The sequence below is a fragment of the Nelusetta ayraudi genome, unplaced genomic scaffold (genome assembly GCF_046127955.1).
Source record: "Nelusetta ayraudi isolate G7.1 ecotype Tasmania unplaced genomic scaffold, CSIRO-AGI_Nayr_v1 ptg000116l, whole genome shotgun sequence".
Lineage (NCBI taxonomy): Eukaryota > Metazoa > Chordata > Actinopteri > Tetraodontiformes > Monacanthidae > Nelusetta > Nelusetta ayraudi.
In genome coordinates this window covers 307859-335741 of record NW_027466166.1, presented here as the reverse complement: position 1 = coordinate 335741, position 27883 = coordinate 307859, and the positions used below count along the sequence as shown (strand labels likewise).

The following is a 27883-nucleotide window of genomic DNA, read 5'->3' as shown; positions in this document are numbered from 1 at the left end:
ACAACATGAACAACATTGGACCACTAAGTGCAATATCTGTTTAATTTTTTTTAGGGGAAACGTTAATTTATTTGTAAGTGAATCCATTTAAAGTGCGTTGACTCCATTCAAGCAAGTATCAACTCCCGGCTCAATTTGCTGTACTGTATTGTAGCGTTTTAAATAGCCGCTAGAGGGCGGAGTAAGCAAACGATTCAGCGGGACTGTTGAGCAGGCAGAGGAAACACACTCGCGCGCACTTTACACTGATGAGAAGATTTATTATCTGGGCCTATGTTATCAAAAGCAATGTCTAGGCTTCATTTATACACCAGACAAAGTTATGACGCCACACACACTGAAGATGTTTCTGTCATGCAGATGGTGCAGGGTAACAGTACACCTTGAACTGCAGGTGTTACCGCTGTTTGGAATTTGTGTGTCATTATTTTAGTAACAAAATAAAAGTGTGTGTAGGGAGAGGACGGATCAACGTTGTTAAATAGGCTTTTCAATTTGACAATTCAAAGAAGTCAAAATACCAAGCATTACTTTTCCTTTGGTTGATAATCAGGTGATTCGTATCGGAAGACGCTTCCTTGAAAACTGTTTGGAAAATATGCAGCTCTTTCTGGCGTGAACAGTCTAGAGAAAAGATGGCAATCTGTTTCACATGATTCAAACACACACCACTTAATAATAATAATAAAAAAAAAAAAGCTAAGCTAAGCTAGCTAGCATGCTAACGCCATCACGAAAATCAATATTTCTCAACAGTATGTTGTGCTTGATGTAAGAAAAAAAACAGGTTTTACCTGTTCATTACCATCCCTTGCTGCCACTCTGAAAGCTGAGAAGTTTGTGGCGTTGACGTCCTCCTTACATCACCAATTTCGACAAAGTTTGTTCAGTTTGTGCAAAATGTGTTTGAGATCTATTATTTGGACGTGTCAGCAGCAGACTGCACTTCACACACTTTTCATTGCGAACACAGTTTGTGCGTTTCAGCACTCAAGCTGTAAGTCTAGCACAGGGTTGTGTGACTTAACACACCTGACTTGACTTCCACTTAAGGGGAATTTCCAGGAGCGGTTATTTGCCCCTCTATTTAGCCTCAGTTTGGAGCAACGTGTCACCTGCAGCTGAAGTCAAAAGTTGTTTTCTGAAGCGCGGGGACTTTCTTCACCTGGGGTGATGTGGAATTTAGCACAGCAGCAATTTTTGGAACCCTTTAATTTACCTAATCCAAAGCAACTCCAACATCAAAAAAATGAAGTTCCTTAACAGTTGATAGGTCCACATTACGACTGTTATAATGACAGATTACCTGAAGCCAAAAGGGAGGCTCCACACACACCAAGCATCGGTGTGGGAAATCATCTCTACCAGTCTGGTTGAACATCTTTTTTTTCTTTTTTTTTATGGTCACATTAAAGCACAAACTTGTCTCGACTCGTCTATGCAACAAAAGGTGTATTGTGAAAGAGGTGAAAGGAAAGTCACCCTTTTCATTTTGCGGTAGTTCAAGTCAAGAGTTGGGCCCTCCAAGAGTTTCTACGTGCGTGAGTGAGAGCGAGCGGAGGGACGATGCCTTTGTGGACGCTCCCTGCGTGACTCCTCCATCCTCACTGGACACTGCTTGCTTGTTGTTTCAGTAAACAAAGTCTCCAGAGAGCTTCCAAGACAAACCCACAGCCACTGAAGCCCACCCAGAAGCTGAGGTCAGAGCCGCTAACCTTCAGACGCACTCCAATGGAAGAAAGCTGAACAACATTTATTTCAGGTTGAAGTAGTTTTTGATGAAAACCGGGAACTCATCTGAATCCAAGTGGACGGTTGATGACTCAAGATAACTGCCCCCCTCTACATCCACCACTGAAAACAAGACTAGATAATGCTGGGTTCTGGACCAATAACAATGTTTTGATTCATTAATTTCAAAAGCATTGAAAACGTAAAAGCAAATTACATACACAACACATAATTGGCTCCTTCAGTGACTTGCCCCCTCCGTCCCACGAGTGCTCTTCGCCTGCCTGAATCACGGACCGCTAATATTTATACTAGCAGAAATATTTGGATGACATAATTATTGCTTTACGTCTTAAACATCCCAGTTGAGCACACGGAGAGCCTTTCTAATGAGGAGCTTCGTATGTAATTATTTCTCCCCTGGACACCACATACCTACCTCTTCACATCATCTCCCGACGGTTAAGGGGGTCTTTGAGACTCGAGCATTCCGACCCTTCATTTTCTCCAAAAAAGAGAGAGGGCTGTCAGCGTTTGGCTGCGGAATCAGCAAGGGAAAGCAAACAACTCAAAGGAAGTGGGACAGAGGGCTTTGAGGGAAAATGCAGGGGTTTACAATGATTTTTTTTTTGTTTTTTTTTTTGTGGGGGGAGAAAAAAGACCAGCGACTAGTCTGACGGCGCAGTGCTCACACGAGGCCGAGCTTTGCTTATGTAGCCTCACTTCAAGGCGAAAGGACCCAGCAAACACAAACAGCGGAGGGGCTGCAGCTGCAGGAGAGAAGGGGCGGCCACTTGCTTACTGAGAGCCTCGCCGTGGTAAACAATGGATGGAGTGACGCACAGGCCTTTGGCAGTGCAACAGAGAGCCGGGCAGCTCAGAAAACAAAAAATCACAAAAAAGAAAAAAATCTTGCAAACGTTTATATCTCCGCAGCTTCAATATTTACCCCGATTGGCAAACATGCAGTTTTCCGTCCCTTTGGTTCTGAGTGCGACAACAAACAAGAGGACCTCAAATGTCCAATCAGATCGGAGCCGCAAAGGACAAGTGCTTGTTTTGCACTAAATATAGGTTTAAAGGCTTATACATGTGTTTACGGAGTGCATCTGAAACAGCGCAACTTCCTCGCTCCCGTCAAAATGAGGCTGCTCTTTTTGAACGACAGAACCCATGGATACCCTGCAGCTTTGCAGAAGTGAGACAAGTCTATTCCTGGTCTTGTTTTCCTTGGTCCACTTGTCTTGTGGTGTGTGTGTGTGTGTGTGTGTGTGTGTGTGTGTGTGTGTGTGTGTGTGTGTGTGCGCGCGCACGCTAAAACACAGCTGTGACAAATCGTCACAGGGCACCAGGTGTCACCTTTAATATTAAACACATGAAAAGCTGAAACACCTCTCGGACTGACTCAAGTGCGACGCGAGCAGAGGGGTGAACCAGAGTCAAACCTGAACCTCAGATTTTCCCTGAAAGCCGTTCACTCTGTCAAGGCGACCGCCAAGGCTGCGCGTGTGGGACAGGAAACGTTTGTGTTCTGGCGTTTCAATGGTACATTTACTGAAGGGTGGAAAACATCAATTCATTGTGTTGGTCTCCATAAAGCTGCACTTTTACAGAGCTGTAAAATTGTCCCTGCATGCACAGCTCAACACGTTTCCAGTTCACCCTCGGCTAAGCTGTTGCTGTTGTTGCCCGAGTATTGGTTGTGGGCTATTGCAATCTCCACCCAAAGCTATAAAGAGGCGCACTGCCACCAAACGTCACCTCCTAATGTAACATAATGTCATAAATTTGGCAAATAACTCCACCATCCATCTTTGCCTGTGTACTTACATGGGGGCAGTTGCCTTGCCAGGCTTTTACCGTTACTCCACTTAACTGCGCATGAAAAACGCGCTGATTGATATTTAAAGGCCAAGGCGCTGCCAAATTGAGAGGGAAATATATGATTCCATGGATTTCTGCATTAGAGGGGTTTTTATGCGCATCTGTGTTTTATCTCTTTAATGATGCGGCGCAATAGGGAACGGAAGGGACCGGGAGCCAACGCACCTACCCCAGAATTACAGCCGACGTTGTCTGGCTAACTGGATAGGAATGAGGGGCAAATGGGGAAGAGAGGTTTTCTTTCTCGCATCCAGAGACCTCCTCGGCCTCTTACGGTAACAACAGGGCATTCTCACTGTAGCTGCTTACCCGCTCTCATCATGCTAGTGTGTTTTGTTTTCTTTTTCTCTCTCTCTCCCGTGGCCGTTAGATAGAAACTAAACTATGTTCCCTCATAAACACCACTGACGGTCAGCTGTACGCTAAGTTTTTAATGATGGTGACATCATTACCATTCGTCCCCCCAGGTGAATAACACACAAGTGACACATTGTCTTGAGCTCTCAAAACGAATTTTCTCAATCAGCCCTCAAATATGAGCAACAGGCAAACACACTTCTGGTTATTTCATGAGAAATCTCTGGTGCGAGGTTGGCACGGCTGGGTTTTTGAGAAGTTGACGTCACGTCGCACTCTGCTCTCTCTGTCGTAAGGCAGCGTGAAAAACCTGTAAATTACATTTGAGAGTGATTATGAAAATCCTTAATGAAATCCTTTGCATGCGATTGAATTTCTCTTGCGTGTGTGTGTGTGTGTCAATGTGTGTCAGTGTGTGTGTGCAGCTTGCCAAATGAACCGTGAAGAGGAACCGCAGCCTCCGCCCCTCACCTCCCTCACGTTAAGCCTCTTTCGCAAGTGCCCCCGCTACCCTGAAATTTTCCAGAAGTCTCCCAGAGGAGTCGTATGTGCGAGTGCAAACGTCCGGATCAGCTCCCCAGGTCAGGAAGAGATGGAGACTGAGGAAATTAATAAATTAGACCAAAATTAAAATCAACTCATGTGAAAATGAAAAAAAGAAAAAAAAAAAAAAAAAGCTTGCTTGTGGACCGAGAGCACGAGAGGTACACAACGCCAACGCAGGATGGAGCTCTGCCTTTCGCTAGAAACCCTCAAGCGGCCAGGAGGGGGTTTACATGAAAACTGGCTGGAGGTTGTTATTAAAATACCCAGAGCTCCAAGAGTAACTACTTTTTTAGCCTGAAGAAAGTTGTCAGTTTTAGCTTCCTGCGAGAAGTGACGCTTTGCCGTGAAGGGGATAAACACAAGGCGGCTGTGAGGCATGTGAGAGGAATTGGGACCTGACTCCATGCTATCTATCGCTAATGTGCGGTTCATGACATCACAAAGTCTAAAAAAAAAAAAATCTAAAAGCAATTAAAGACGAAGGAAAAGAAAGGAAAGAAAGGCCTCACAGACGTTAATATATTTGGGAGTGTTAAGGAAAAGTGCTGTTTCCCTATTTAGTCACACACATTTGGTGCACCGTCCTTATATTTAAGACTCAAAATCACATCTAATCAATTATCATGTTTTTACAAGTGCTTCAATGTAACCTGCCTGAGTTCGCAAAGCCTCTTAAACGAATTGCATGAGTGACTGCATGGAGCTATAAGTGACCCGAGGCGCAGGGCAGCGTGGGCCGGCACTCATTGACAGACTTCGACCTATGAAATCAAACTAGGTGTCACGGTCTGATTTCAAATCAAATAAACCCACATCATGTGAGCCTGGCCTCTCTGTCTGCTGCGCCTGCTTCTCCGCTTCACCAAACAGTCACAGACTTCGCAGTGAAGTGACGCCGCACAGAATTCTCATCCCAGCATAGAGAGCGGACACAAATGGGAGACCTGGAGAAAAAAAAAAAACCTGAGTAGCAACTCCTGAGTAGTTTGACTTGATTTTCTCTGGACAGAGTACAAGATACGTCTGAGTGACCAGAGCCGCCATCACACAGAGCTCGCTAGAACCGATGAGATTGGCATGGACGCTGTCAGAAGTGGAAAGAGTTCCACACTGGAAAAAACAAAACAAAAACTATGAACGGCAGTCAAGGTGCGTTTCAAGGTGGTTAGGGTTGGATGATAGAAGCATTATAGTTAGCATGATAGAAACACTATCTGATCGGTCGACAACTTTAGACAGAGACAGAGAGGTGACCCGATCACATTCTTTTTTTCTTAGTTTGTTTTATAGGGCTTCCAGTTCCAAACACTGTAGCATTAAGCAGTTGGATAAATTAAACACATATATTAAACCCCTTTTGATTTCAACTCCATCTTTCCTCTTGTGTTGAATTGGTCCCTTTGTTATCTCTATCTGATACCATTTGTTCTTGTTCTTGAGAGTTTAACTCCACATTTCAAGATATGAAAAAAAAAAAAAAAGAAAAAAAGAGGGGTTGAGAGAGACTCACATAAAAGCCTTTTTGTTCTCCTGTGTCTGGCTGTGTGGAGACATTTCAGATCGACCACCCAGAAGGTCCACCGGCGGCGCACACGCTGTTCAACCAGGCAGCACGGCGCATGCCTGCGTCTCCTGTTTATTGATAGCTATCAGCACTTCAGGATTTCTGCTTGACAAACACAGCACGGCGGGGCGCGACGACTGGCGGGGAACAATTACGGCCGAGTACGGGCGCGATCGCCTCCTTATCACGTTACCGCCCGGCTGCGCGAGGCTCAGACGCGGATGTGTTTCCAGATTACTGCCAGGGTGATAGAAAAGGTGCAGATGGGTGAACGGCTCCATGCATGCCACTTGGGAACTAGTCTGCTTGTTATTTCCAATTAATCTTTGTGAGGTGGGAGGTTGGAGTGCAGTCAATGACTCTACAGCCAGTACAACCAGAGCCCTCTCGTTTTCTGTCAACAACTCACAAGGGTCCAGTGTGTAAAATTTGGCTTGACTTGTGATTTTTATATTGGTAAAAGTTTACTAGACAGTCCATAAATACATTAATAAAACTGTATAACCTCAGCAGAGTAAAACTAATTTGGTTTTCGTACCCTTAGAAAGGTTCTCAAGTTTAAATAAGAATACACATATAGCAAGAGTCTAGCTACCATCTTGCACCACCATATTTCTAAGGGAGCCTGGTGTGGACAATCCCGCTTGTCCGACAGCGCGTTCCATATATAGGGTGAATGCTCGCGTCTTTAAATAAACCAAGGAAGAAGAAGGTGGACGAGGTATCCTGGTTTGGGTGCGCAGGCCACTGTAGTTCACAGGCAAGCTAAGGTGGGGGAGGGAGAGTGAAAGGCGTTGCAATCTAAAATATAACCACTTGAGGTCGCTGTTTCTTCTTCAAAATCTCAATTTTACACACTTAACCTTTAAATACATGCAAAAGACAAATGTGTGTCAATATATTATTTATTGCAACACTGTGTGAGGTTGAGTGTTTGTTCGTGCTCATCAGGCACCCAGGCGTTTTTTGGGGAGGGAATTCCCAACAACGTACAGATTGAAATGGTCAGTGGAACAACACACTTTACACAATTCCTACACTTTTCCAAAATTTAAAGTCAATATTTAAAAGAAATTAACAAATACTAAAAGCATAAGACCTTTGCTAAGAACATTCGAGTGTCAAATTGACAGACTTATATCTGCTCTCTTTCCGTTTTGAGCTAAAATCTCATTTAAAAGCGGTCGACGCACAATAAGAACAGATCACTCGGTGCACGGTCGCCCCGTCCGCTATTATTTTTTCCACAGGAAATTCTCATTAGTCTTCCAGAGGGTCTTGCGCTCTCCCTCCGCAGACCTGCCTCCAGCTGCAAACTTGGTGTTGACACAAGCCTTCTGCACCTCGGCCGGGTCTGTTAACCTGTTAATACTCTCCTCATTTCCCTCGTTCAATATGTCCCAGAAGTCTTTGCGTCGGACCTTCGCTGGTGCTTTTTGCGCGGTCGACGCGTTGAGTTTCGGCGAGGCCGCAGATTCCTCGGTGGGACAGGGTTTGGCGGGACGTTTCTCCTCGTTGGGGTGCATCCTCGACTTGGGTTTCAGCAGGTCGTCCAGGATGGACGTGTCGCCTATCAGCTCCGCCAGGTAGGACTGGCGACTGGGGGAGGGTGCGGCCTGCTGGGCGGGGGAGGGGTTTCCTCTGCGACCTTGAGCGTTTCCACCGGCGAGGGAGGACAGTTTTGGCTCCCGCTCCGGCCCCGGCCCTGCGGGTTTGGATGCTGCCGTGGACCTGCCACGGGTGACGTCTGAAGAAAGAGGATCTCTTTTCACGCCAGCCAAGAAAGTGGCGGCGGCCTCCGCAGACCCCGGACTGCTGCTGCTGCTGCTGGCTCGGTCGCGGCCGAGACCACCAGCAGTCCCCAAGGCTGCGTCGGCCGAAACACTGCCCCCCTTTGTGCCGCAGACCGTCTGGTCCTGCACCTCCGGCTGCAGGATGTTCCGTCTGGGAATCTTTTGCCTTTTCTGCTGTTCCCGAGCGCAACTTTGGGGGTTTGCCGAGGCCTCGGCGTCACGAGCGGCTTCGAGAGGGGCCTTTGGGTCAGTTTTTGGGGTTCTGCCGTGGGATCGTGTCACTTTTGTGGTGTCCGAGGAGGAAGTCTGCGCTGACCGAAGTTGCGGGAAGTTGTCTGCGACCACGCTGGACAGGTCAGGCTGGTTCAGGGAGGTGTAATACTCCCGGAGCCAAGTCACCCTCTGGGCTGAGGTCCTCGCGAGAATCTCGGCAGCAAAGCGACGACCGGAGGGGAAGTCGAACTTCTCCGCCATTTCCTCCAGCTGCTGCCTGCACGCGAGTTTAGCGAGGGACACAAACAGAAAGTGGCGTCAGGAACCAGCCATGAGCAAATCAAATATCGCCGCCAACACCTCGCAAATGCGTTCGGGAACCGCTTGGCCCACGTTACGAGTGCATAAAGGTGTTTTAGATTACAAGTCAAACCGCAAGCTTTGCACTGCTAATTAGATATTCTCTGGTTCTGTGAGGCCGGGGCGAAGACAAATAACGGTCTGGGTGTCCAGGCAGCACAGCAGAACAGAGTGATTCCCACCCCTGATATTCCAAGCAGTTTTATAATGTTGGTCCAAACACACAGCGAATAACTGACTCTTCCTGACAGCGGAGCGGATGCCGTCTGTGGCTTTTGCTGGAAAAATAAATTAGATTGATGCATTAACACATGAGATGTCTGCAGAACCGAAAAAAATCAGAGGTTGATTATCAGAGTGATTTGTGTGTATTTTCACAGCCTGATCAGCGTCAAGAGGTAGAAGTGCACTCTTCCCACAGGGGGGGCAGGGGGAAGGGGGGGGTCAGATAAGAGCCACAGACGTGTCTGTGTCTCGCAGCGTTTTGGCAGGTAGGGGGCAGCGGCACCTCAGTGGGATTCAAGTGTGCGTCTTAGGGCCGCGTGCATGTCCTCAGGCGATTATTTCTTTAGGGAGGGGGGTGAGGGTGGGGTTAGGGAGGTGTCAGTCTCGGGCGGCTGCGTCGGAGAGAACTCGTGCACTGCCGAGCCCGAGCATAGCCGGTTAATCTTTGGCATGATGCTGGGAAATAGGTGGGAGGGGGGAGCTCAGAGGTGGTCTCCCACTGGAAACACACGCACGCAATTACTGGCTCCAGGTGGGGGCGCTAAACACCACATCCACTGTGAGTTTTGGCCGACTTCCCGACCCTTCCAGGAATTCTTCGCTTCCAGACACACACTCACTCTCGGGCCTCCCATATCTGCTTTCATCAGCCGGCCTGCTTTTTTTTTTTTTAAATGATCATCAAACGATTTTTAATGCCCGGTGTCTTTTCTTCCGTACCACCTTCTTTCTGCACGCCGATGTCTCTCGCAGTACCTGCACATGGCCTTGGGAGTCTCTCCAATGATGAAGGTGGTGCGTCTGGTGCGGTGCACAGACTTGCTGGTGAACGTGACTGGATGCTCCGCGCGGGGTTTGTCCGGTCGGACAGGTGTGGGGGGATCCGGACTGTCCGGTGGACTCGCACACAGGCTCTGGAACAAACCAAACTGGGGTCAGCTCAGAGGGACGCAAAACTGTTATGCTTTTTTTTTTTTACTTTTTGGTGTCAGCGGAAGTTGCTGTCTTTATTTGTACAGTGATAATTACTCAGAAAAGTCCTCTCAGTGAATTTAAGGGAAATCGGAGTTTGTCATCGGTCACAGGCTTTTTTGCAATTTTTGACCATGTTGAGATTTTTGCATTCTCTCACTCCATTTCTTAATATCCTGTCTTGGTACACAGTGTAGACGGCAGCGCGAACATAAGAATAACTTTGTTACCATATTTGCGCTGAACAGATTTATCACCGCCATTTGTTATGAAAACATAGACATTTTCAAAATATATCAGTCACTTGTTTAAAACTATTTGGCAAATAAAAGAACTAAATAGCTTCCGCGTCTACGTTCGTAATGGATCAAGAATAACATACAACAACAACAACGACAACTCATTTTTCTGTTCAGGAATGCAAGCAAATACCTATAATTTGACATTTTAATTAAGATCTAATAATAATTATAAGATAGTGTGTTTGACCATTTACTGTGTTATTTGCAACAGAAATATGATTAACCATACAAGTCACATTTTAGAAATAAAAAACATTGCTTCAGTTAGACAGCTTCAACACACTGGTGTGTTAATCGTGACAGAAACATAAAAAATACCAAAGGCCACGAACCTTACATTGGCCAACAGTCTGATTCATTTGTTACACTGTACACACACACAGTTAAGAATCTAAAGCTCCAAAGGAGGAGTGAAACCTTCGGTTTCTACCTCCACGCTGTCCAGGACGTGATTGGCCGGGAGCTGAGAGTAAAGCTTCCGCTGGAAGACGTCCCGCACGGCGGCTCTGCCAATCAGCTCCTCCGCTTTGCTTCCGCCCACCACCCGCTGGTTGGAGTGGGTGTACATCACCCCCTGCACGCCGCCTACGCACGGACAGGTATTGGTCATTCATGGGAGAAAAACAACGTTGAGTAAAGTAGCATTAAGACGCGTGTGGGAGCCGACCTAGCACGCTGTCGAGGGTCCGAGCTTTCAGGCCTGTGAAGGAAACGCCTTTGGACGTCTCCGCTCTGACTGCGTTTTGTGGAGGTGTGAAGTTCCGCCCGGCGGGTCTTGCTCTCTTCACGGGAGTGTGTTCATCCTCTGAAGACGTGAACATCTCGATGTCCTCCGAGTACCTGGACTTGCGTGCGGCGCCGCCACTCTGCCCACCCCTGCTGCTGCCCGCCCTTCCTCTCTGTTTATCTCTGACTTTGCGGCGTGAATCCACGCCGTCGTTCTCCGGCTTCATCGCTACGTCCAAATCGTCCGATTCATCCGAGTAGTTCTCAAAACAGCGACGACTGGGGCCGGGGTTTCGCTGCTTCTGTTGCATTCTTCTGACAGCGTCATCGCTTTGTCTTGTGAGAGAGGCCTTATTTCTGCTCTCAGCCTCTTTGAAACTCGTGCCTTCAGTGTCTGAGCCGCCAGAAGGCTCCCAGGTCTTTGTCCCCACTTTGGGAAGACGACCATCACCGTTGCTTTTTGTGCAGACAGTTGAGGATGTGACTTCCCTCTTTTCGTCCTCGGACTCTTCTTCAGAGGGGTTTTCTTCCACATCTGAGCTGCTCTCTCCGTCTCCTCCCCCTGCTTTTCTTTTCACAGTTTCCAGGAGTTTGGAGAATCCATGTTGAAGGAGACTTATTCGACCAGGACCGGAGGCAACGTTCCCACCGCTGCTACCGTCCACGGCTCCGGGGGGCAACGTTTTCCTTTTAGCGGCCCGTCCGTCCTCTTCGTCCTCACTCCCACTGCTGAAGTCTAACACTCCACCGGAAACCTGCAGTCCAACTCCGGCCTGCTTCGCTGGTCCGTCATCTGGGGCTTCTTTGGGTGAGTCCTGCAATCAAGCGAAATGAACAACACGCTAAAGATGGACATGCAGAAATGACTGAGCAGATACAGAGCCTGCACTGTATCTGCCCCTATGTGAGAAAGACAAACTTTAAAAAAAAAAAGAAAAAGAAAAAAAAAGACAAAATGTATGTGTGCCTCATTTTCACCATCTCCAGCAGACCAGGCTTTTGTTGTGTAACACAGACCAGATGTTTATAGCAGTAAATCACCACCAACATTAATGTGATGCATGCGGGATCTGCCAGCTAGACGGCTCTTCCCCAAATCTGCTTTACTTCTGTGGATGTTGGTGCTGACATTCCTCCAGCCCCTTTTAGCATGTTAAGGCACCCCAGTGAATTCTGGGCTACAGTGGAGCAGAAGCAGCAGCCCTGTAAAAGGAACCTGTCTGGGAACGGGACGATAAGTGGTATCACTATGAAAATAAATAGCCCAAAAAAAAAGCAGGATACAGGCTTCAGTGTGGTCTGCTGCTTCCATTAGGACAAGCGTGTAATTACATCCAGCTGTCTGACGCGGCATGAAAGAGAACGTCAGACACAAACAATAAGAAACCCCATCATCCTGTTCAAATAAGGCCTTGTCCACACGTCACTGGCTGTTTTTTCTATGACATATTGTTTTGGCGTCTGGTTCGAAAATAAAATCCACATACACACCAATGGCATTTTAAAATAACACAAGAACCGTCCAGCTGCACATGCAGCTTCTGAGGCCATGTAAACACCAAGAGGTGGCGACGTAACCCTGAAGTGTGACGACACGTTAGCCAATCAGAAGCCTCAAGACCGCATATCATTATTAGATAACACAGGACCTTATGATTGAGGATTGTACACTTTGGAGTGCCATACAACGCTTCTTGCACTCCACGTAGTAGAAGATGCACCTCAACATGTAAAAAGGGTATAGAATCAAACTAGCACCTTTCTTTAATGTCTGCCTTTTTAGTAGTAGTTGAGAATTTATCATACGCATCATATACACTTGACACAATGTCAACAACTACAGAATAAACTGCAGTTTCCTGTTCACAAAGAAACAATGAAGCAGTTTTTTCTGAAAATACCATTGACCCTGAGAGTTTCTCAAAAGCTGCTTTTACCAACATAGAAATTGGTCACAGTGCAGACGAAATGCCAAACCACATCATAAAAAACACATTTGTGTCTGGATAAACATAAATCTACTTCAAAAACAGACAAACAAAAGAAAACACCATAAAATATTAACACTCATCTTTTTAAAAACTTTGATTGGCTGAAAAATGTTCCTCTTGGGACATAATGGGATGTGAAAAGATAATGCCAAAACCTTCTGTAAACACAAAACTAATGCTGCGTTTGTTGTTTTTGATGAAAATCGTCTTCTTTACGTCGTTCTTTACCCGCAAATATGACAAGAAGTGGCTCATGAAATCATTACTTTGGGGAGCTTTCACAATGTCCAACAACAAACAACTGCTGAAAGGAAACTACAAAACCTTTAACAGCCATTTGACCAGTTAAATTTGAAACAATGACAAGAATAGTATTGCTTTGTTCTGTTGCTGCTGTTAATTATTATGAACCACGACGACAAAATAATAATACATTTATTTATTTATTTTTTACTGTGAGACTGACAGTATTGCAGAAGCTGACTTTCTCATAAATGAGGCACGCAGGATAAAAGAAGAGCAAAAGCAAACAGGCAAGAAGGGTTGTAAATTAGAAATGGCTCTAAACCAGTCAGAACAGGAGGTTGATTTAGGTCATGTGGGAGGGCTGACGCAAAGAAGAGAGGGTCCCATTTTGAGGTACCCCTTCTTTCACGTGGGAATGATGGGAGTTGAGTGGGCAGCCTGGGACAGAAGACAGATTGAGGGGTGGGAAAGATGTGTTGCTCTGGCTTGTGTGTGTTCAGGGTCTCTGAGAACGGCGGCGGTACTCACGGCAGCTCCTTCTGTTTCCTCCGTCTGCTCCTCACTTTTGTGCACCAGGGCAGTGGCGACTCCGGCCTCCACTTGTCCCTCTCGCTGCCAGGAAAACCAAATAAGTCAGCGATTCGTCACCCGTCCGTAAAGCTGTAGCTCATATTTATACCAAGCACTGTGTACGCTTTGTTGTTTGAGCCATGTGACTGATATTGATGAGAAATAAAAAATTGTGCAGGGTTGGACAGCATGGTCAACGAGAGCCTGACAGGCAGTCTAACCTCCAGTATCTTTCGGGTGAGGCACGTCCCATTGACCTGCATCCCGAAAAGGTTTTTCACCCCAAACAGCTCCCCCTTATGGTCACCGTGACCCTGCACTGCCTCAAAGTAGCGCCGTGCACTCTCCTTTCCCACGACGGTGCACTGCAGTTGCTGGAAAAGGATATAAGGGAGATTCAAAGATTCTGTGAAGGCAACCCGTTTACTATGACAGATAAAAAATAAAAAAAAATCTTTGTGAATTTGAGTCTATGCAAGGTAAATAGCCACTGTTTGTTTCGAATTGGTGCTTTTACCTGTTTGTAAACCTGTCTGAGGTAGATGATCTCCTCCACAGTCCCCAGTGAGATCAGCCTGAGAACAGTCACATCTCTGCACTGCCCAATACGATACGCTCTGAAAGGTACAATCACATCATCAAAACACATCTTGTAGATTTGCAAGAAATGCTGAAAGTGAAGCCATACTGTCTGAACTGATTTTCTAAAATACTGCGTTCTGTATTTACTCTGCACCGTTCTGAGGTACAAGATCCTGAACAATAGAATATTTTAAGGAAAATGTGTATGAAACAACAAACCACTGAGGAGGAATTCTCAGTCAATGAACATCACTAATGGAATTTCATATTGGCATTTAATGTTACTTTAGTGTTGTGGCAGGAAATGACATAAGACAGGAAGTAATTTTGAAAAGTAGAGACATTCTAATAGTGTCTCATTACGTGTGTCTCATTGTGCTTTGCATAAATTCAACCTAAATTGAAAAAATATGATTGGTGTCAATGATTGCTGCTGATACACTGACAAATTCTCTTTTACTTTACTCTGATACATATTTGACCGACTTCCACAACAACCTACCTGTCAATAGCCTGAAGGTCATTGGCTGGGTTCCATGTGGGGTCGAAAAGCACAACCACATTGGCTCCTACAAAGTTAAGGCCAAGGCCACCTGCCCTGAAATAATAAAGCGGAGGAAATCAATTCAATATTTTTTTTTAATTATTTTTAATCTGTCCTGTCTGGCAGTAGCGACAGGCAGTAATGGATATGGATGTCCTTGTAACGCATGACACATTTACTTTATAAAGTCAAAACATGAAACCAGAGGCCTTGAGCCAGACAGGTTGGTTCAAGATCCACCTGTTGTTCAAATTTAGTTTATTATTAAGAAAAGATTTTTGGGTAGGCGCACAGACAGAGGGACAGGGGTGACCAAGGATAAAGAGGTAATATAGGGTGGGAGCCATGAGGGAGCGATGAAAAGAGAGGGAGAAAGAGTAGAGTTACAATACAGCTCGAACAACAGCAATTTTGTGGGCTTTTCTTCACTGGATCTCTGAAATGAGAAAACCGCTCTGAATGTGATTGTTGGACTCACATGGTGGAAACCAGGCAGAGGTTGATGTGAGTGGAGCTGTTGAACTCTTTGACAATCTTAACTCTCTCCTTGGCTTTCGTGGTTCCGTCCAACCTGCTGTAGTCCAGACCCTCCGCCATGCAGTAGCTCTCCAGCACGTCCAACAGCTGGCTCAGAACGCACAACCGACAGTGAAAGACTTCACACCAAGTCAAAGCAACTACGCAAACGTCCATATTTCATTGTCCATTAATATATAATGGAATAATGTGGTTTGAGAAAAACATAAATATTAAAAAAATTAAAAATTAAAAAAAAGAATTTCATAGTGAACTGGACGCCTTGCTGTCTATCCAAAAACCACAGAAGAGTATCAGCAGTTTCATGCACTCACTTCTTCCATGTGTGAATACACACAAAAATGATCTCACCTTGGTTGAAAGAGAGAAAAGCAACACTTTGTCCTTCTTTCGCAGATAGTACCTCAGCAGTTTCTGCAAAACCTACAAAGAATACAACAATAGTGTTGCATCAACCAAACAGCTGCAAGCAAACTGGAGACTGTGACCATTCCTAAAGTTCACCTTCATCTTTCCGCTGTACTTTGGGTCCGATAAGGCTTCAAACGCCTCTTCTTTGCATCTCTGCACAAAGTCTGGAAACTTCTGGAACACCTTTGCACAAATGGAAGCTATGTACTTTTCCTGCAAGAAATCAATGGAGTTGCAGTGATAAGTCTGAACCCTCACTTTATACAGTTGCATGTATCGGAACTAAACAAATCACTAGATGACTTGATTCTACCTGTTTTTTGCTGGTACCAGCAGTGGACTGAAGCAGCGCTACGTTGTTGGCAGCTTTCCTCAATATGGCCAAGTAAATGAAGTACAGGTCCTTTGTTTTCACTCCCTCTGAATTTGTCTGTTGTAAAAGAAGTAAAGTAAAATACATTGTTTTTTGTTAGTTTCTTTTTTTTAATTGTTAATGGACATTCAATCCAAAAATAACTGCTATTGGTAAATATCTCATACAAAAACTATACAAGTGGGTGCAATAGTAGGCAGAGTGAACTAACCGCATAGCAGCAGCTTCTGCGTGTCCGTCCACTTTGACAGTCACATTTCTCCGACGACCTCAGCAGCAAGTTCACATCTTCGCTGTCCAGCACCGTCTGATACACACTCTGCTGAAAGTCTGTCATAGAGCAAAACACCACCTGGGAAAGAAAAGAGAAAACACGTCAGCGACTGAGTAAAATCTTGTTGATGGCAAATGTACGATGCTTATTGTACTGGGTATTAGCTCGCGCACAGTTTTGCTTTTTTTCACTCATGCACAGCCTGGGGATGTACATCAACAGCGACAGATGGTCAAGCCAGTGAGGTGGACCGCCGCTTGATACTGTCGGGCAGCGTTTCTCCAGACTGACCTCAAGGGCTAACCAGGCCACATGGCACAAGCCCTATCAAACGGGCTGCCTTCACACATCAATTGAACATCCTCTGAGAGAGGGAGAGGCCAAATTGGAAGCACCCTGAATTGCCGGTAGCACCGTCAGTAGATGGTGTTGACATGCCGTGGGAAAGTCACAGCAGGCCTACTTGAAGGCTACAGACGTAAAATGTGCTTTTAATTCAGCGTGTTGAACTCCACCCAAAGGCAATCAGCAGGGAAGGTGCAGAACAGCCTTACCCTGTCATCCTTCTTGGGGAGCTGCTCCGTGATCAGAGCTTTGGTTCTTCTGAGGAACCAGCGGGATATCTGCCGCACCAGGGCTCTGGCAGTCTTCCTCCCTGTAGCCAGGGCCCGTTTGGTCGCGCTGTGCCTCAGACCCTGCTCTATAGGATCCGAAAACCTGTTTCTGAAGTTTCCCAAGCTGCCAAGACAACCGGGTACGGCCCTGAAATTGATTTAAAAAACAAACAAACAAAAAAAAAAAAACAAGCACACACGACACCATTATTTTCACAACTAGTGAGGTAACACCTAAATATTGTGATTAAAGGTTGTTAAACACACCAGTCCATGACACACCACAGCTCCTCCAGGTTGTTTTGTAAGATGGTGCCAGTGAGGCCAATTCTGACCTGATCAAGATAAGAGTAGAAACACAATGAATAGAAAGGTTCAGTGTGTGACGCCATATTTGGAAGCATGCTGATGTAGGAAGAGGAATACAAAGGCATCTGACCTCACACTTCAGATCCTTCATTGCCTGAGTGATTTGAGCGTTTGGATTCTTTATCTTGTGGGCCTCATCTACAACCACAGCAGACCAGTCAATACTGCAAAGGAGCAAATGCAGAATACTGAAAAACATTGATCACTCATTCGAATTTGCACTAATTTGCACAGTTATAACTTGAGTTCCAAATTTATGGAGATAATGAGCATTTCTATTTCTTCCAAGTCACATTATACCATCCAGTGAATCTTGAGAAACATCAAGAACTTTTGGATACTGAAGTGCAATTGTGTCTTTAAACACACTACAATGTGATCATTCTTCCATTCAACACACACTTGCTGCTTGAGTGTTTATGGATCCAACCTGTTAAACTCTTCCAGACAAAGACGTAGAGTCTCATAGGTGGTGAGCGCTATCTCAGTGCGGCCCTTTCTGAGGCGAGCCAGTTCTTCCTCTTTCCGCAGCCCGTGAACGACGACGCACTGGAAGTGGCCCCACGTGTCCAGTTCATCCCTCCAGTTATAAAGGACTGACAGCGGAGCCACAATGAGAAACACCTGAAGAAAATCATTACAAATACCAGAACATGTATGGATTGCAGAATACACACACTTTGATATTTTGGCAAATTTTTGAATGAATGAATTGAAAGTTTTTCACCTAAAAAGACTCATCATGATTCAGGGTATGAGCAGCAGCATAGTTCGACACTCACCTTTTTAGGTTTACTTTGCTTAAAAGACACTTGGCTTTGCAGGAACTGAGGTCTGTTATTCCGAATGTCCTCCCATGTCCCTGTTTTCTGCAGCAACGCAGCGAGGAAAGCTATAACCTGTAAAGCATCACAAAAAACAAAAATTCATCAGTACAAGTGAAATATGCAAACACTGCTGCCGTTTTGCAAAAACCTTTGCTTCATTACCTGCACAGTTTTCCCCAGTCCCATGTCATCGCCCAGGATACAACCTCTGCAGCGCCTGTAACTGTTGTACATAAACCTGATGCCTTCTCGCTGGTAGTCCCTCAGATATCTGTTTATTGTGTAGGGTACTTGGTCTCCATCACTCAGCTCGAAGGGGACGCAGAGCCTGGGGTCTGCGACGTTGTTGGGAAACTGAGGTTTCTCATCGGCAACTTGATTCAAGCTCGGTCTGATGAGTTTTGAGGTCGGGACGGTTTCTTCCTCTTCCTCTTCTTCTCCATCTGCATTATGGTCAGTTACTTTAACCCTCGCCATGGTCTCACGATTGTTTGAGATGGAAAGTCTCAGTATGGTGGCTTCTCGCAGGGTGGCACCGCTTGGGCCAGGAAGCAGACATCTGTCCCCCTGCCGCCACGTCTCTGACAAGCAGAAATGTTTAATTAATACACTGCAACACGTTTTTGTTGTTGTTGTTGTTTTTTTTAACAATAATAACAATAATGATATATATATATATATGTACATATATATATATATATATATATATATATATATATATATATATATATATATATACATATACATATATATATATATTTTAAACGTATAATGTTAACAACAACAATAACAGTAACCTCAGACATTAAACCTCACTGACAACTCAGATGTGTTTTTAAGAACTATAATGCACTACTGGACATGACTGGAATGTGTTAGACACGCTAACGTGACGAGTTGAAAGAGCAGCAAAGCATTCAGCTAGCTTTTCATTGGCTTCGCGTATGCTTTGTAGAACTATATAAGAGTATCCAGGAGCATGAATACAAAAGATAAGAAGGGGGGGTCTAACCTTCCTCTGTTCCATATATTGCAGCCATGAGGATTCCCTCGACGCGTTTCCTTCCTCCTGCGGAGAAGAGGAGAGCTCGCCGCAGCGTACTAGCTTGTTCAGCTACATTGAAATCACAAATGGCGCAAGAGACCCGTTTAGGTCCAACGGCAGAGCAGCAGTTGGTCCCATCATCAAGACGAACGGCCGAAGTACTGTCAGTTAAGCGGTACTGCCAGCCAGGTTCTCGATAATTTCATTCGACTTTTCCAGCCTGCAGCAGGCGGCACATGCAGCGCTCTGCGCTGTTGCCTGGCTGTTGTTTACTATTCTAAGAACCGAAACCGCACTTTCGTCATTTTTTTTTTTTCATTATTCTTCCTCATTTAAATGTATGCAGTCCAACAACAAAAAAAGAATTTAAAATAAATAAATAAATAAATAAAAACAATTAATTGCTAAATAGTTTTGAAAATATCTAGAAAAGGTTACAGTAGTTTAGTGTCTTGCATGTCTCCCGGTTGGGAAAGCGAAAGTGCTGCACTGAATAGTTGGGTATGTATTCCCCCCCCCCCCCCATAAAGTGACATACCTGTTTTTTGTTTTGTTTTTTATTTTAAGATTCTTTGAAAATTCGAGAAAAAAAATATACCCAGCTATACCTGTACCAACATAAAATTATGATTATTAGCCTCAAAAAAATAGTTTGTATTCAAACACAAACAAAAATTGTTGATTTGGGATTTTATTTTGCTTGGCTTTAAACAATCATACAGTTTTTTTTCCCCTCTCTTTTTTCGTCTTCTGCTCTGTGAATGATGACCACCTATATGGCAGCTTTTGTTGCTAGATGGGGCAAATTCCCAAATATACAGCAACACTGTGTCAGTCCTTCATCCCTGATCTGACTTTCCCTAAATGTTGGCCATTAAGCTCCAGATGAGGCCTGACTAGGTCCACTTCTTGCTATGGTACACTGCCATACAAAAATGGGACTTTTTGTTCCTGTTTTCTCAACACTGGGAATTTATAGGGCAGCTGCCACAGATGTTCCCATAAATGAAGGCCAAACACTGATGTCAAAAGATTTACATACTGTGCAAGATCTCACACAGACTTGTTCTCTCCCCGAACTGCAGAGACCCTCGCTGGGCTCGTTTACAGTAACGCAGTGCAGTTCAAGCAGATGGAGTAAAAGTAAACAGATCAGAGCGCGCAGATAAGACAATCCTCTCAGCAGACGTTGCTCACAGCAGGCGAGATAAGTTGTGAGATGTTTTTTTTTGTTTTTGTTTTTGTTTTTGTAAAATACCAATCATTAAACTTAATTTGGCTTTTAACTCAACATAGGAGATGCCAAACTTCAGTTTTCCTGTCACTTGTGACCTGTGCATGGGGAATCCTGTGGACTCTGTGTACCACTCTGGGGCCACAGACAGCGTTGATGACACAACTGATTCTGCTCAGTGAGTTGATTTACACCGTCGAAGCCTCTGATGACCCGAATTTGATGGCTTGTCCCTTTTGTCCTGCAGTGAGATGGAAAACTCAGCGCAACATATTTACGATCAAATAGTCCCTCATTACACTGCAGCCCCGTACAGGAGCCTTTTGTTTGTCACAGCACATCAAGCAGAGAGTATAACTAACTGTGTCATCTGCGTATGTGTGTACAATGTGTGCATTTTCCTGTGTGTTTGTCAAGCTGATAAATTGCTTTCAAAGACCACACAGGCTATTTTAGAACGGTGGATTAAATTGATGAGGGTATAGAAAAAAAAGAGCAAACAGCTCTGCTTCTCCAATTCTATGCCATTGTTGCCACGGCTACTTTTCCTGCCAGGCATGCCGGAATGGCAAGTGTTTCATCTTGGAACGAAACATTCGCCCCTCTTCCACTCCTCTGAACCGCCGTCGAACCGAACATGAACACCGACAAGGACTCAAAGAGCTGCATGACTGCACGTCCCAACAATGAGGCCACACAAAAACAGCCAGCTCAGCAGAACGGGACGTTCGCTTCTCAAGCGTTTAAGCATGCAATTATTTCACCCCGCAGTAATCAGGATTGTGGGGAGTGCAGCATGGTGTCTGCAGTGGTTCAGTTACAGAGGCAACATGAAAAGTTACAAGCTGTGTTAAGATAGACAAAGACAGATTTTACATACGGCCTTTGCAACAATGATTTTGATTACACTCATAGTTGGCTTGCAGCTGTTCTTTATTCACCTTCAGAATCCAAGTGATTAAAAGAAATGTTGTGGTTTGAGTTGCATCAAATCTTCTTTCTTTCTCTCCTTAGATTAATCAGGTTATCATTTGAATAAGCCCAGTATCTGACAATTAGCTATGCAAATTTACAATCTGTTTTGTTCTCTTTTAACACAATAATTGTATATTGTTGCCAGTTGCCTCCTCTACTCCTCTCTCTCTATCCCTCTCATCACCCCCCCCCCCACCCCCCTCCCCTACACTCATTTCCCCTCTCTACTTTCTTCTCACCCCCCTATCTATCCCTCCCTCAGTCCGGTCATGGCCAGAATGTCACCAAGAATATTATAATACAACCACTGAAGAGGTAGCTCCTGAAACAACCCATGTGGCTCACACTCTCAAGATCTACCTCTGAGAATAAAATCTGTCAGCCGTCATAGACATTCAGAGACACTTCTGCTTGTCATTATGGCCAGACCGGACAAGGGGGGGAAAAAAATAAAATAATTGCATCAAATCCGAGCAGATCTGTGAACTTGAACCTTTTATCGCTCTCTGCAGTTTCCACTTAATGCCTTGTGTTGAAAGTATCAGCAGGAGCCACATTCTGCATGGATGCTCTGGCACAGGCCACTGTTCCATGTAAAATCAAGGGAAACATCTGAAAATGTGAGGGAGGACTTGGATGGCACACCCTGATATTAAAGCTGCGGTATCACACATGAACTGGCACGGTGAGGATTTTGTCTGCATCACATTACACAACATGATTTGTTCAATATTGATTTTCTTCAGACAAAAATAAAAAGAACTTTTGCAGTGTCATATTGTCAGGATTAAAACACACAGGCTTTTCTAAATGTATTCACTATTTAGCATAACATTAAAAACAACAATAATCAGAATGTGATATTAACCTACAGAAAAAACAAGCTCGCATTTTCTGCCCTATCTCCTCCGTTTAACTTTTCCATGTCCTTCCCATCATTTATCTCTCCCACCCTCCATCTCTCTTCTGTCTGTGTGTGGTCTCCAGAAAGCTGCACACACACAGACACACACGCACACACACACACACACACACACACACACACACACACACACACACACACACACACACACACACACAGTGCCACCCAAGGTGATGCTCGGGCCTCCTTATCCACAGTATCAGCTGCCACGTCAGGCCAACTGTGTCAGAGTGTTTATGCACTCATTCACCCTCTGAGCAGCCAAGAAACCGCTCACACAAAAAGTCAATATCACAACAGTGAGAGCTTTTACATTCCCATTTGTCTTTAGTTAGTACAGCAAAACACCTACCACACAGGTGTTTTTGTGACCCAAACCTTGCCTTGTATTATGAATATATTTTTCACAGTTTCCCATAATATCAAAATCAAATGACTCACAAAAGTGTAATTTCCCTCCTTTTTCATGATACTGAATGATGTGATGATTTGTGATGACCACAAAATATTTTTTGTGAAGCTAAATCTACCCTTCTGAATTGTTGGATGTACTGTTGATTGATTGATTGATTTTTTTCTTCATGAGCTATTCAGTAACTTTAAAAAAAAAAATAATCTGGGGCTTTTAAAACATATTAAACTTGTTCATTTCTCCTCTGTGCTGCCAACTTCTGAGTTCAGTTGGAATGAGATTATTCCTGTCATTACCGAACCCTCTAGGCATGCCTAACAGAACACATGCCCTCTTCTTCTGCTCCTTTTTCCTTTCCGTCATCTCCTTCTTCTTCTTCTGGTTAATTGCAACATGACGACCAATTGGCATCTAATGAGTGCTGTACAGCCACACTTGGTGGAGATCAAAACGCTGCAATTCTCTGTCCTGTGCGTGTTCCTTCACTCTAGAAACACACTGTTTGTTTTTACAGGAGTGGAGACAGAAAAGTTGGACGTGACGTGTAGATTGATTTCACCATCAGTGTTCCATCTGTAAATCAATTACACTAAAAAAAAAAAAAGCAACTGATTGCTTTTAAAATATATAACTTGGCCTTTTCCTTTTCAAGCTGCATATAATTTTGATAAACATCTTGGCCCACACATGCTAATATCATTTCCACTTTCATTTTTGCAAGCTCTTTCCAACATCATTTTTCAGTCATGCATATTTTTGTTACTTTTTTTTTTTTGTCTGTCTGTGCCGTCAAAAGGTGATATTTATGATTCCAGTTGAAAACTAACTGGCTTGACTATTGTAGAAGTAGTTACTGGTCCAGCACCCCTTGTTGGGGGTCAACAACAGGCACTGCTGACATTTTCACCAAGTGTTGGCCCTGGTCGTCGCCTTGACCTTCCATCCACAGTCACTAGAGGGAGTCGCTTTTACAAATCCTCCAGTGACACATGTCTCCGTCTTTCAGCCTGGCTCAACAGACACACTGTGTTTGCCCATCATGTCTTTCACCTGGAGATTGCACAAGTGACAGCTATGCAAACTTGTGTCATAATCCTGTGCCGGCTGGTGGTGACAGAGAGGGATTAATCTCATTCAGCTCCGGGGGCCCTGGGAACAGCGGAGGCGTTGAAAACTACAGCCTCAACTCCCCGTGTCCCAGCCAGGCCGGCTGGGTGGTCTCGTGAGCAGATATATCACGCTAAGTGACCATCCTCTCTACAGTTCACATCAGCACATTCAAACAAACACGGCACAGGAGCGCAGAGGGAGATATGGAAGAGTGGGCATGCAGCATTTCCTCCGCCTCGGCCGGGCTGCGCAGAGAGGAGATGTGGCCCAGTAACAGAGGGAGGGAGACAGAAATATGAACGATAAAGAGCGATCATAAAAAACACCGGGAGCCGGGGAGGAGAGGCAGCAGGGAAGGATCCGCGCGCTGCTCTGTGTGTGGTCCCGAGACCTCCGAGTTTGTTGCGGGGTGAGAGCGTGAGCGAGTCCTTCCTGGGCCCGGGGAGGGGTGGGATAAAGTATGGAGAAAGAGAGAGGTCTGCACAATAAAGGGAATGTTTGCCTTCGCCTGTGCTGGAAAGCAAGCGACAGAAGCGCTCTTTTATGTGGAGCATAAGCAAGCAAACACTGGCATGTTTGGCCCGCTGTGGGGAGATTATCGCGCTATTTGCAAATATATTGAGCAGCCCACCCAACAGTGCACTGCTTTTTAGAGCAACATTCATCCTTTCCCAGTGTGAGAGGATTCTCCGAAACAATTGCGTGCCGGTTATTCGGTATGTCGCAATATTGCGATGTACGACAACATCTTGATTCAGCAACAAAGAGTCACAGATGTCTATGAGTTGTAGTGTGAGTCCATTATAAGCACAAAACGACCAATAGATTCACTGATCTGCTGTACAGTAGTTTGTACTGGGTGATTGGTCAACCAAAAAATGTTCATTTGTGTTTTAGTCTTTCATTGTCCTAAGAAGCATTAGCAATTCCAGGTCACATGCATTTTTTATGGATGTCACTTCCCTCGACTTTTCCTCTTTAAATTGCAGACGCTGTCTCTCAGTTCTCCTTTGGCACTTGTGGTGCCTGCTGCCTTTGCTCTGCTCCTTAAGCTGCATGAACGAGCCGAGCACAAAGGATGATGGCAGTGCATGAGCAGATTTGAAAGATTATAAAACAGAGAAACTGTTGTTTTTACTGCTCCTTGCACTGGTAAAGCAAAACATTTTTAAATAAATAAATGAAATAAATTTTTTGCCCAGAAGGCCCCTATTTGTTTTAGCTGTCTTATGTCTGTGAGGACATTTTTAACACCACAACATTAAGGAAACCATAGTACCCCTAACATATACTGTAAATGTTGGTTCATTAACTTGACAAAAGCACATAAGCGTGTGTATGAAAAAAGTGACACATATTTTATGGATTCAGTACAGCGGTTCATTTTAAAACACTGCTTCTTTCAGCTCCATGTGTTTTATATCCTTGATTTTGCCCACAGGAAAGGTTTGTTAAGTCCAGACTGTAATTGAATGTTGCATTAACGTGAGCCAGTTTTTGCTCTGCAAAGATCACTTCATCATGTTTTTTTTTTCTTCCTGCTGCTGCTTCATGTCATTCAGCAGCCTGCAAAGTGCCTTAAACACGTGATCTCAATGTGGCAGAAAGGGCCATAAAACGATTCTTGACTGCTGGTTTATACTCAGTGGCTGGAGGAGCTGCTCGCTGCTTTCATAACTTCGGACTCAAACATTGAAACCTGCATCACCTATGAAGAATTAATCAGTTACCTGCCGTTGAAACGCTGATCACAGACGTGTGCATTTGCCAGCGGCACGTCACTCACAGAAACTACACGCTCACAGCCGCCTATATTTCTGAGATAAAACCTTGCTGGTTACAGGCACCCAATAAAGTGGCCAGTCAGTGGACATAGACGTACACACACTGCTGACCAGTGGTTATTTGAGTTCCCGTTGCCTTTCTGTGGTTTTCCAACCAGTCTGCCCATTCTGACCTCTGACCTCCGACATCAATAAGGCTTCTTCTGCTACACTGTCGTTCGTTGGATCTCTTTCTGGGACCATTCTCTATAAACCCTGGGGCAGATCAGCAGTTTGTTAAATAGACCAGGCTCATTAGCTATCTGCGTTAACAAGCAATTGAACAGAGAAGCAGTTGGCTAGTGTTCACATGTACAGAGAAATATACACAAACCATCGAATTGCAAAAACTGTTGACAAGATTAATGAAACATACATGCAGCTGCGTGGCACACACAGAGGCTGCTGGCTCACTGAGAACATGTTTATCCATTTCATTACATACAGACACATCTTAATGGACTCAGAACAATGCCTCATGCTCGGAAGCCATTTCATGATACGTTTTGGTCCTTCCGACAGCAATTTGGCTAAAAGTCCTGCAAGACTTTAGAGAAGGAGTCTGGTGTTTCACAGTCCTGTCCACTGTTGCCTATCCCACCATCAAGGCAAGGCAGCTTTATTTATACATCACATTTCATACACAAGGCAACTCAATGTGCTTTAAATGATTAAAAGTTCAACCATTTTAAAAGTATTTTAAAAAAAAAAAACCCAAAAGAACACAGTCTTTAAAGACAAAATTCAGAGGAAAAAATGACAGATTAAAATGTTTAAATAGTGCAGTAATGCTTCAAGCCTCCTGTTAGGCTAAAACCAGAGGTTTTAACACCTTTGACCTGAGGGAAACAGCTGTCACTTAATGCGCAAAGCGCATAGGGAAGTACACAACGGCAAACGATATGCGTATACACAAACCACATAAGGGATAGATCAGGAAATTTTCTCTACCCACTTACTCTACATTCATAGTAAATAAATAATTTTTTTCTGCCTGCGTAAACAAAAAAAGCATGCAAAGTAAAAGGTTGTGTGTCGTTGTTTAGCTTTGTGTGATTGTGTTTGCATGACTGAAAAGATTATCAGATCGGCATAATTACTCTGTTTGGGGAAAAAGGGAAATGAACTAGTTTGTGTGTGTGTTTTGGCAGTTCACGTGTGAAAGCCGTTCCGCGAACAGGCGGACGCGCTGGGCGGTCGGAGACGAGCGTGTGTGTGAAGTCAACAGTTTGGCACAACAAGCCCGTGGCTCTGCCTCAACATGACGAGGCGTGACATTATTGCTATACTTATAAGATGAATGTCAATTCAAGAGGCCACGAAGCGAATGTGTGAACGTGTCGGATGTAATTATTGATGAGCTGCAAATGGAGGGGAAATGAGTCGGCTTTTGTTTTGAAATATACATCTTGGAAATAAGACGAGGTATAATTTCATATCGCTCTTGCTGTATTACTGAGCACAGCTGGCTGCCAAGGGCTAAAGTGGTTGCTCTCGTGTTAGTGTGTAAAGAACGTTAGCGTGGAAGGAAAATCAACTTGAGTTCATTAGAAACTAGTCCTTTTGTTATAGTTTGTTGAACGTATGATAAGTTTGGTTTCAAAATGATGATTCTTTTATTGAGTTGACAAAATGGAAATAAACAGACAGACATTCAATATCCATTAAATACTATGCTATGCTCAGATGTTGATTAGCAGGTCATTGTCTAAAAAGGTTGAATCAACACCAATTACTGAGCATGAGGAAACAATTTAACAATGTATTATGTAATCATTTGGACATCCTCCGTCTAAGGTCCATTACTACACCAAATTTTCCTATCTTTTCTCCATCTTACATGGCCTGAAACCCTCTATCCGATTAATTATGAAAAAATCAAAACAACCTAATCAGAAAGCAGGATATTTAGCCCTCTGTTTACAGCCTACACCAGCTACACTGTGTTTTAGCTTCCTGCTGGGCTTTGTTTCACATTCCATGTGTGTGGAAGGGGACAAAAAGGGGGCAACAAGAAACATCTGACTTAGGTCACTGGGGCAACGCTGCCCCTTTTTGCGACATCTCAGAGAGCTGATTTCCCAAAAATCTTCTGAGAAATGGAACCAGTAAAAGCAATGGGTGGGAGATGATAGTGTATTGTGGTTCGAATACACTGCGAGAAAGTGGATTTTGCATCATGCTGCGTCACCTACGCTTTCATTTCAGCTCTCTACTCTCACTTTTCTCTGACAACTCTGACAGACGGAGCACATGGACGGGGGAAAGCTGAGAGTCAGGTGTGCCTTTGGGCAGTGGCTACGACTCACGGGTCAGGTCGGAGGGCCACCCTCTTTGCGGCGGAGACTGGC

At 44.5% G+C, this 27883-nt stretch overlaps 1 protein-coding gene across 1 annotated transcript; it reads right to left on the bottom strand.

Moving 5' to 3' along the window:
• Positions 1 to 6973: 6973 nt before the first annotated feature.
• ercc6l2 (excision repair cross-complementation group 6-like 2) lies at positions 6974 to 19328 on the bottom strand. Its single transcript, XM_076049474.1, has 20 exons — positions 19024 to 19328; positions 18174 to 18592; positions 17967 to 18083; positions 17615 to 17808; positions 17255 to 17348; positions 17083 to 17150; positions 16756 to 16963; positions 16139 to 16279; positions 15868 to 15984; positions 15648 to 15767; positions 15495 to 15566; positions 15085 to 15230; positions 14565 to 14660; positions 13998 to 14097; positions 13702 to 13854; positions 13439 to 13522; positions 10615 to 11488; positions 10378 to 10532; positions 9430 to 9587; positions 6974 to 8365 (listed from the first exon to the last, which is right to left on the bottom strand). The coding sequence occupies exons 1-20, from the start codon at positions 19049 to 19051 to the stop codon at positions 7318 to 7320; spliced, it is 4392 nt and encodes a 1463-aa protein (XP_075905589.1). The 5' UTR covers positions 19052 to 19328; the 3' UTR covers positions 6974 to 7317.
• Between the last annotated feature and the right edge of the window lie 8555 nt (positions 19329 to 27883).

What these genes read in the sequence shown, in the direction of transcription:
- ercc6l2 (XM_076049474.1), bottom strand. Translation starts at nt 19,051, where the DNA reads ATGGCTGCAATATATGGAACAGAGGAAG. An exon ending in AGCAAAGTAAACCTAAAAAG is followed by an intron (nt 17,809 to 17,966) that starts GTGAGTGTCGAA and finishes GATTTTCTTCAG; the next exon opens with GTGTTTCTCATTGTGGCTCC. An exon ending in CTGGTACCAGCAAAAAACAG is followed by an intron (nt 15,768 to 15,867) that starts GTAGAATCAAGT and finishes GATTTCTTGCAG; the next exon opens with GAAAAGTACATAGCTTCCAT.